The following is a 9508-nucleotide window of genomic DNA, read 5'->3' as shown; positions in this document are numbered from 1 at the left end:
CCCCCCCCGGTGGGACAGTTATAGCTAAAAGGACAAATGACCGGTCTAGAGCCATGGAACGAAGGATGATGCTTGAACCCTGTTCTGGAGGTGACAGCCCCCTCCTTCTCCAGAGCCAAAGTCTGAGCCAGGGTTCACGTCTCAGCTGCACTCCTTGGAGCGCAGCCTTTTTTTTCTTTTTTTAGGTATCAGGATTTTTTTTAAAAAAATAATGTCTTTTTAGAGATTTTTTTAGATTTACAGAAAAATAAGCAGATAATGTAAAGTTGGGACCTTGAGTTTCTTCCTCTGAACAGTGGTTTCCTTGTCCAAGCCATGGAGAACGCTGTGCCCGGTGTGCAGGGTGGAGGAGGGTGTGTGAGGTGCCTTGTAAACCAGGCAGCTCCATGTGCACGTTAGCCAAGGACCCAAAGATGAGCAAGCCAGAGCCATCCCCTGGCAGTGCCATGTCCCCAGTGCCAAGCAGCTGACTTCTTCCCCTCCAGGACAAGAGCAACGCCACCAGGGAAACTCTGACCCGAAGGCCTAGTCACCCCAGACCAAATTCACTCCCTCCCACCCTGACGGAAGAAGAAACCCGCAGGATCGCACGGATATTTTCGTCCCAGTACTCCCAGAAAGACTAACAGCCTGAGGGGCTGAGGGAAGCAGCCGCGGCCCACCCTCCCTCCCTCCTTCGGCCCTGACTCACACACAGGAGGCACCAAGTCTGATTCTCTCAGGGCTGTGGCCACGCTGAAACCACCACAAGTGTCGGCCATGGCACCTTGAGACCCGGTCAGCCAAGGCCAGAGCAGTGTCCCAAACCAGCCCAGTTTCCACTTGGCATCTCCACTTCTTTCTACAGCGAAGCAAAGACTAGAAGCAAAACGGATGCCCGCACTCAGTGGCCCACCCACCTTTTGACCAAGAGACTTGCAGGCATCTCTCAGTGGAGAGACTCCTTCCAGTCTCCCAATGACCCTGACAGCTGGGCTGAGCTGAGCTGATCCTCTGCTTGTGGATGAAGGGCCATCTTTACCATGAAGGTTTGGGGTTGGGGCCATGAAGATCGTGCACATCGGGCATAGCCAAGGGGCTCCTACAGCCGCCTCCAGGTATTTGCCTGGGAAATGGGCATTTTATAGATATAAATTATTTTTATGTTGTGTTGAATTAATCGATAGGAAAGGGGGAGAAAATAACCTCCTTCAAACTTCGTATCTGATTGTCTGAAATTCTAACCATGCTTTTAACTTATTGTTTTTACCCAGCTCTGAATGTCATTGTTCCCGCCTATGTTTGAATAAAGTCTTATTGGTATTTGTATTCTGTGCACAAGTGTCCCTGGGTTGACAGAACAAGGGTTCTAGGAGTGTCTGCGCCCTAACTACTGGAGAGAAAGCTTGATGACCGTAAGTCTCCAGGAAGCCCTTCTGGTCCCAGGTCACCAGAACGCTGCTGAGCTCCCACACACAGGTTAGCCTGACACCGGCGTTCCCTTCGCTGGTGCTCCACATCTGTCAGTGCAGGAGCCCCCGGAGCGGGTCCCTCACAACCCCCCTCATCTCCAGGATGGCTAGCTCTGGCTTAGACTGTCGGCACAGACACTTAAACGGCTCCGGTGGACAAAGCTCTGTGGGGAGGAGGGAAAGGCATGGGTGTAGTGTGGCCAGGCGACAGGGTTAGAGGGAACTACCACCACAAGGACCTGGCTTTTCACCCCCATGCACGAGTCACTTCACTGGGTCCTCCGTACACAGCTCTGTAATCTAGATCTTATGATGCCCTTCTGTAGTTAAATCGGAGCTCAAAGAAGTTCAGTGTTTTGCCTCTGTTTATTTAGCTGAGAATTGAATGACAGCACAAGATATGCCAGAGGTGTCGCAAGGCTGCTGTGCCCAGGGCCCAAAGGCACGCCAGCAAGAGTTCCGGATTTGGAGAACTCCTGGGGAAAGGCCATGTGGGCTGGGGCAGTCAGGAAAGGCTTCCTGGAAGAGCCAGGTTTGGGGATAGGTCCAGAGGATTGGCCAGGCCGCGGGCAGCTGTGGAAGGAGAACCAGGAGAGACCTCTTGGCCACACACTGCTGGAGATGGAGGTTAGTCTGGCCCTGCCTAAGCTTCCATGGCCTCATCCGTAGGATGGAGACAACTCCCACTCGCAGGGGTGCGTAAGATCAGATGAGATGGTATCTGTGAAAGTGCTTCACGGGCACTTGGCACATGGCGGACACTTGGGAAATGTCAGCCCCGCCCACTGTCCCGCAGCCCTTGCTGAGGTGAGCCCAGAACGGCTGTGGGACAAGCAGAGTGCGCCTGAGGCACAGGGTGGGGTGTGCCTTCACGTCTGCCTGCTCTGCCTGCTCTGCCTGCTCGCTTTGTTGATCTCGGTTCTCTGAGGTGCAGCCTGGCAGCCCTGCCCCCAGGGCCACAGAGGCCAGCCTCCGCAGGTCACCAGCACAGAGCTTTCAAGGCTGGGGCTCTGCCTCCCTCGGAGCACAGGAGTCTACAAAGAGGGGGTCAGGCCCGGGCCTGTGGCGTAAATCCTCAGGCGGATGTTCCTTCCAAGTCTGCTCCAGTTCCTGTAGATAACCTGGATATCGGGGTCCAGTGAGGGTAAGGCAGTGAGGATGTGGTTTGTTCCTACCCTCGGCCCAGGGCAGCCTCTGGTGACACAAAGGCCTCCTCAGGGTCCGACACCCACCGCTACACTTTTACAAAGACCACGGCACGGTGTCACCCCGGTCCCTGGACATCGGCATACCTCCCAGTGAGGGCTCCAAGGCTTGAGCACAGTCAAGGGTACGAGGAATGAGGTTGTCAGGAAAGTCATGGCATTTTTCTATGCAAAAATGTGCCGACAACCTAATAGATGTGTATTCCCGCGAGCCAAACTAGCCAGTGCCCCCTCTTCCAGTTCAGCACTCCCTCCACGGAGACCCAAAATAGGTGTTGCTGGTCATCCGGAGGCTGCCTGCATCCCAGCCCATAGCAGCAACATTGGGACTTCTCGTGTGGGCTGGACTCTGGAAACCGAGCCAAAGTGGACAGACCTGGCCCTGCGCTCACTCGGAAATCTCCCAGCCCAAAGTAAGCGGAGCCCTCCCCTCGTTTGGGTTCCCACAGTCTGTCGCTCCTCCCCTCCCCTGCAGTTCCCCCACCACCTCCAGGCTAGTGTTCCCAAGTGGAGCTCAGAACCCACTTGTGAGCCCTCCCAGTCTCAGCAGCGCTCACAGCCACCTCCCCTGTAGTGGGGCTGTCCTTTCCGCTGACCGAGGGCCAGGTTCAAGGAAGAGGACAAATACAGCCCAGGCTTTGCACTTGAGCATCTGGACTTCTGACCACTTGCCCTGTGACCATGACTCTGTGCCAAGTCCAGAAATGACCTCTGCCTACTTCTCTGCCCCACCCAGTTACCTCCCTCTTCCCCCTGCCCGTCTGCCCTCCTCTCCCCTACTCCTTCCCAGTGTCTCCAAGGTCACAGGTTCCGCGGTGCCTACCCCTTTCTCTCCATTCTCACCATGGAGCCTGCAGTAGCTGCTACAAGGGACCCTCCCCACCCTGCCCCGGCTGGTTTGGGGTGCACCATCCGTGCTGAGGCCTCCAGGTGTCATGTCATAGGAGGAAAGGCCACAGCAGACAAGCCCCAGATGCATTGTGGTTTACAGACTATAAGGCCAGCCCTGGCATGTGCTGTTATATGACTTTCCCTCCCTGGTATTGTTTTCTCCTCTGTAAATCAAGCATCGAATTTTTAGGATCCTGGGGCCAGCAGGTGGCATGGTGGTTAAGGGCACTGGACTCCCACGTGGGCAACCGTGGTTCGAGTCCCGGACCTGGAAAGCTTGCCTTCTCACTTTCTCTCTCTCTCTCTCTCTCGCTCTCTCGCTCTCTCGCTATCTCTGTTCCGCTCTGGTCAAATTAACATCAATAAATGAATAAATAAAGTTAAATAAAATAATTCTCAAAAAAAAATGTTAGGATCCTGAGGGCTAGGTGGTGGTGTAGTGGTAATGCAACCGGACCCACATGGAAAAGTCCTGGGTTTGCATCCCAAGACCTACCTGAGCATGCCATGTGCACACACACTGCTCATGATCCAGCCCAGCCGAGACGGGAGTGCGGTGAGTCATGGCATGAAGACCCTGTTGGAGGGAATCGTTTTCTCTCATTTTCAGTTTTAGGCTCCTCAGTAATGAAAAGAAACGAAGCGCTAGTGCACACTGTAGCACGGCGAGCGTTGACAGTACCGCCGTGCCCAGAGAGAGAAGCCAGTCACAAACGAGCGCGCACCGCCATGCTGTTCCTAGAACGTTCAGAACAGGCCAATGTCCAGACAAAGCACTGAAGTGGTTGCCCGGGCTCGGGGAAGGGAAGTCACTGAGACACACGGAGTTCTTCAGGGGGTGATGAGGTGTCCTAGACCAGATTGTGATGGTCGCGCAGATCTAAATATACTCAAAACTACCCGGATTGTACACTTCGAGAAGGTAAAGTATATGGAATAAATAAATCCATTATTTCAAAACATCAAGTAGGGGCCACACAGCGACACAGCAGTAAAATGCTGCACTCTTCAAGGCTGACCCGCCTGGGAAAGTTCAGGTTCACGTCCAGAGACTCCCCTGATCCAGGGCTGGATTGTGGCATCAGGACCCTGTTGAGGGTGCTCTCTCTGTCTCTTTCACTCATGGAAGAAATAAATAAGCTTAAAAAATGACACTTTGGGGGCCAGCAGTTGGCGTAATGGCTATGTCGCTGGACTCCCATGTAGTTGACCACGGTTCAAGTCCGGGAACCGGTGACTTAAACTCACGCCAGGCACATGTGCATGCGTGCCCAAGATCCCAAGAGGAGAATGGAGGAGAAGAAATTGCAGTGTGGCCATCGCCCCGGGGGGGGATTTCTCATTTCCTGTCTCTCTGTCTTTCTCTGTCTTTCTGGCGAGCACACACGCCCTATAGCAAAAACCTCTAAAAATAAATAAGTACAATAAAATACAATTTTTAAATTGAGAATCCTAGTAATACCTCTCACAGGGTTGTGAAAAATGAAAGTAGTGTATGGGGCCGGCATGGTGATTAGAAGCACTTGATTTCCACGTAGCCAACCGCAGTTCAAGTCCTGGACCTGGCAGCTTGCTTTCTCGCTTTCTCTTTCTGTCTGTCTGTCTGCTCAAATTAAAAAATAATTATAACAAATGGAATTAAATAAGTAGTTGTGTTTTTTTTTTTAAGAAAAGAAAGTAGTGTGTGTAAAATATCTAGCATGTATGGATAGTAGGCTCCAAGAAGTGACAGTACCATCATTGTTATTGTTTTTTTTTTTTTTTTTTTTTAAGAGAGATTTTTTTGCTATAGGGCACATGTGCTCACTGGAGAGGTAGCGACAAAGAGACAGAAGTGAGAAATCATCCCCCTGGGTGATTTCTCCTCCATTCTCACCCCCCTCCTCCTCCATTCTCCTCCTAGGATTTTGGGCACACGTGTACGCACATGCACCTGGCATGAGTTTTAAGCTACTGGGTCTGGGACTTGAACCATGGTTGGCCATGTAGGGAGTCCGGTGATGTAACCATTATGTCATCTGCTAGGCCCATCATTGTTATTTCTTTTTAATTTATTTTTAAATATTTTAAGAATTATTTATTGATTTTCACTTGTATGGGGCACGTGTGCTCACCAGAGAGAAAACAAGCTGCTAAGTCCAGGACTCAAACCACATCGACCATGTGGGAGTCCAGCACCTTAACCACCATGCCACCTGCTGGCCCCTATCACCACTGTTATTAAGAGGAGGTCTGGCAGAACCCTTCCCAGCCTATTGCAGGAAGCCTTGATCTTTGATCTCTCAAAAGTGACAGGTCCACACCACCCTTTGCCCCTATACCCTTATCACCAAGGAAGCTCTTCTACAGCATGAAGGAGGTATATTAAAGAGCCCCGAGTTAAGAGAGCCCAGCCAGATCTGGAATGCACTGGCCTCCCCAACCTCCCTGCCCCTCACCAACCCGCCTGTTGTCAAGTGATCAGGCTGTCACTAGCTGCTCCAGGATAAGGTTTCAGGTCAGCCAAGTGTATAAAGACTAGTGCCAAGCCGAAGACAGCAGAGACGGCAGTGAATGGCAAGGAGGGGCTGTCTGGTCCCTGCTGCTGCCTCCTGGGATGGAGCCCTAAGGAGCCCCCAGCTGCCCCTGCCCTGGCTGGACTCACAGGTGAGACCTCTTCTTTCCCCTTTCCCCTCCCCTCGTCTTCTTCTTTCATCATAAGCTTCCAGAGAGCAGCCTAGAGCTAGCAGGGGTCACTAGCCATAGCATGACAGACTTGCTAGGACTTCAGTCCAGCCCCTGCTTGTCATGATGAGGGAGCTGCAACCCCATTCAGCCGCTGAGGCAGGCCAGGCCCTGGGCCCAACGCCATAGCTCACCCAGGGCTCCCTTCCTTCCCTGCTGCCTACCTCAGGCGGGATTTTGCAAATCCCCACAGATACAAAGTGATTTTCTGTTAGACCCAGACGCTAGGATTCCTCCAGAGCATAAAGCTCCCCCCACAGCCCCACCAAGAAAATCCTGGGCCAGGGATCGTGGGGGCAGCTCTGGCCTGAGGCCCGGCCAGGTTGTGTGCTGGGAGGCCGAGCAGTCACTGCCCAATCAGCTTCCTCACAGGGATGTAGTGGAGACTTTGCGGAGAGGGGGGTTTGGAATTGGGAGGCAGTGTGACCCCGTCAGATTGTCACGGGGAATTGTTCTCTAATGCAAATTCCCGGGCTCTGCCCCAGATCTGAGTCAGGGCTGAGGGCCAGAACTTTCTGTAAACAAGCACTTCAAGGCATCCTGGACTCTCCCTGACATCTGAGACTCTGGGCAGTGGAACAGGCACAGGTTCAGGTGTCAGAGCGGGCACCAAGCTCAGCACCATCACTTCCGCTGTGTGTCCAGCAGGAGCCCCTGAGGTCGCAGGTCCCTTGTTTATGAAGTGGGACTAATAATAGCAACTACCCTATAGCCTTATAAAGGGACCGAATTAGTCAGTGAAGTTAGTGCGATGCCCAGTGCAGGAAGCACTCGGCAAACGTTAACAGGCCACACGGGCTAGAACGTGCCATCCCTCAGGTGCCCAGCAGAGCTACAGGGATGAGGATCTGGCCCCTGGCTTCTTTCTCTACCTGCCCAGTGAGATCTGCTGCTGCTAGGGGTGTTTAAGTTTGACTCAGAAGGGGAAAGGAGATTGGGAAGCATTGACCTGAGGGCAGCCCCTCTCTGTGCCCACCATTCTGGCTGCCTCTACTCTCCCCATGTGACCAGTGAATGTTCTAGAACCCTCCCTCTGAAGAGTGGCTTTTGACCACTCCATTTCTGTGAACTCCTGGCCACTGCTTCTGACCCGCTTCAAGCCCCAACACCACTTGCTGGTGCCAATCCACCAAGCTCCTCGCTGGTGTCCGAGATCCGCATCTCGCCCTTCCATCCACCCTGGACACCTGCCCCAGCTTGCTCCAGCAGGGGTCTGAGAGGGTCGTTTCCCTGCTTGAGAACCGACCATGCCCTATGCTCCACTAGAATACGCCACTCTGGCCTCTACAGTCCTCGCGTCTCGTTTCCCGTTTTCCCACGTCAGCAAGCTCTTTGGTCACCCGGCCTCCGAGCACCCTCCTGTCCCGGGCACACACACAGGAGAAGTGGGTCAGTGCTGTCTTTGGGCTCCCCATCTTCAGGAACACCGGTGCAGTTAATGACTTAGTGTTACAAGAAGGTTGGGGTCAGAGGCACCTCAGGACAAAGGAGGTTCTGAAGGGAAGCTCTGCAGGAGGTTCAAGGGAAAACTGCTTCCCCGAGGAGACAGATCCAGCCTCCGTGAAGCATTTCACCTGTCTGGGTCTCAGCTGTTACTCGAAGTGGTGTAGATACCTAGCCTATACGGTTCCGTTAGAGCCTGGAGAAGGGACACTCCCACCCCCGGTAAGAGACACTAGAACACAAACCCCAGGGCCACCCCAAGACCTCCTCAGGTCTGAGAGTCAGATGCTCAGGTTCATGCTGCCACGGTCCCCCGCAGCCAGCTCACTTCAGAGGAGGAGAAGGGCAGGGAAAGTGCCAAGATGGGAGAGAGGCTACCAGGATGCAGACACCAGGGCTGAGGGCAGAGGGAGAGGCACTTGGCATCCAGCCCCGGGCAGAGCTGGAGCCAGGCCAGCCCTGGCAGCTGCAGGACCTCTGTAGGGCAAAGGGGAGTGGGAAGGAGCAGGGGAGGGGAGTGGCTCCCTGAGCACACCTGTGTGCTGTCTCCAGCCAGGCTCCGTGTGTGGGCCCCAGGCCTCCGCGCAGCCTCCTGAAGAGCCAGGCCCTTTGCAGGGAAGCAACTTGGAAAGATTGAGACTTCCCTCAGTCCTGACTACCCTCCCACATTGGTCTCAGCCTCAGCAGGCCTATTTTCTTCACCTGCCCGATAACTGGGCAGTGTTGGTGCTCACCTATCTTTCCTGCCCAAGCTGCCGTTCCATATGCTTGGCATTCACTCCCTCGTGGATGGGTTCTGCATGTCCTTTAGTAACCGCAGAGGGCTTTGAGTGGCCTCACTGAAAGGAAAGCTGTGGGCCTCCACGCACCACCTCGCCTGGGGCCCCGGATGGCATGGCGAATGCCATGGGAACAGCCAGGTAAAAGTTCTGACTTTGAGCCAGTCTCTTTCCATTTAAGCCTCTATTTTCTGATCTGTAGACTGGGAAAGGCTGTCCTGCCTTCTTCCCAGGGTTGCTTTGAGGCTAGAATAACAGCAGAGTGAGTCCAGGCTTGGACGGCAGGGCCGGCAGGACTAAGCAAGCCAGCATCTCTGAGCCTCAGTTTGCTCAGGCCGAAGCAGAGGAGGCAAGCAGCTACCTGGAGGGAAAGCTGTGAGAATCAGATGGGGTCGGACATGCAAGCCTCCCCTACGGGTCCTCGGTCATCCCTGCCTCCTACCTCATGCATCAGGGTCCCCTGGCATCTAACCTCTACCTGGAAGTCTTATCGCAGCTAACAGTTTTGTTGAGTCACGAGGAATGTTCATCCATTTGGGAGAAAGAGTGAGAAGCGACAAGAAGTGAGGAGAAGTGAGGAGACCTCCCTTTCCTCGCTCCAGAGCGGAACGCCTGTGCTCCTTCTCCCACTCCCACCACCAGGCCATTCCTAGTCCACCTCGCAAACAGATGGTCTCTCCTCACTTTGCGCCCCGACTTGTCAGCGCCCTCCCTTGGACGTTGACCATCCGTCTTGCCCCACCGTTACTCATGGCATGCCTGGTGCTCACCAGAGAGATTCAGAGAAAGGGAGAAAGCATTCCCCCAATGGGGTATAGTCACACCATCAATCCCTTTTCCTTCATTTCTTCATCCTGTCAGAATCTGGGCATGCAAGCACACATTCCTGGCATGTTCTTCAAAGGGCCAGAATTTAGACTGCACAGTTATCCATGTGGGTTCAGCTCTCTTAACCAGTAGGTTACAGGTTCAACACTTTTGCTCTTTTGTAAAGAAGTATTTTTTGCAAAATTCA

At 53.6% G+C, this 9508-nt stretch overlaps 1 protein-coding gene across 3 annotated transcripts in view; it reads left to right on the top strand.

Annotated features, from left to right (window-relative positions):
* C2CD3 (C2 domain containing 3 centriole elongation regulator) overlaps positions 1–9508 on the top strand; it is a 132156-nt gene that overhangs the window by 119904 nt on the left and 2744 nt on the right. The window contains exon 33 of one of the 3 annotated variants that reach the window (XM_006140981.3): positions 486–1295. The exons of the other annotated variants lie outside the window; for them this stretch is intronic. Coding sequence (XP_006141043.1) covers positions 486–626 — 141 coding nt within the window. The 3' untranslated portion in view covers positions 627–1295. Of the gene's footprint in view, positions 1–485; positions 1296–9508 lie in introns of those variants that run through there. 3 annotated transcript variants of the gene reach the window in all.

Source organism: Tupaia chinensis, unplaced genomic scaffold, assembly GCF_000334495.1.
Source record: "Tupaia chinensis unplaced genomic scaffold, TupChi_1.0 Scaffold000047_1, whole genome shotgun sequence".
Classification (NCBI taxonomy): Eukaryota; Metazoa; Chordata; class Mammalia; order Scandentia; family Tupaiidae; genus Tupaia; species Tupaia belangeri.
Note: the sequence above shows the minus strand (reverse complement) of the source record. Positions and strands in the feature narration are given on the sequence as shown.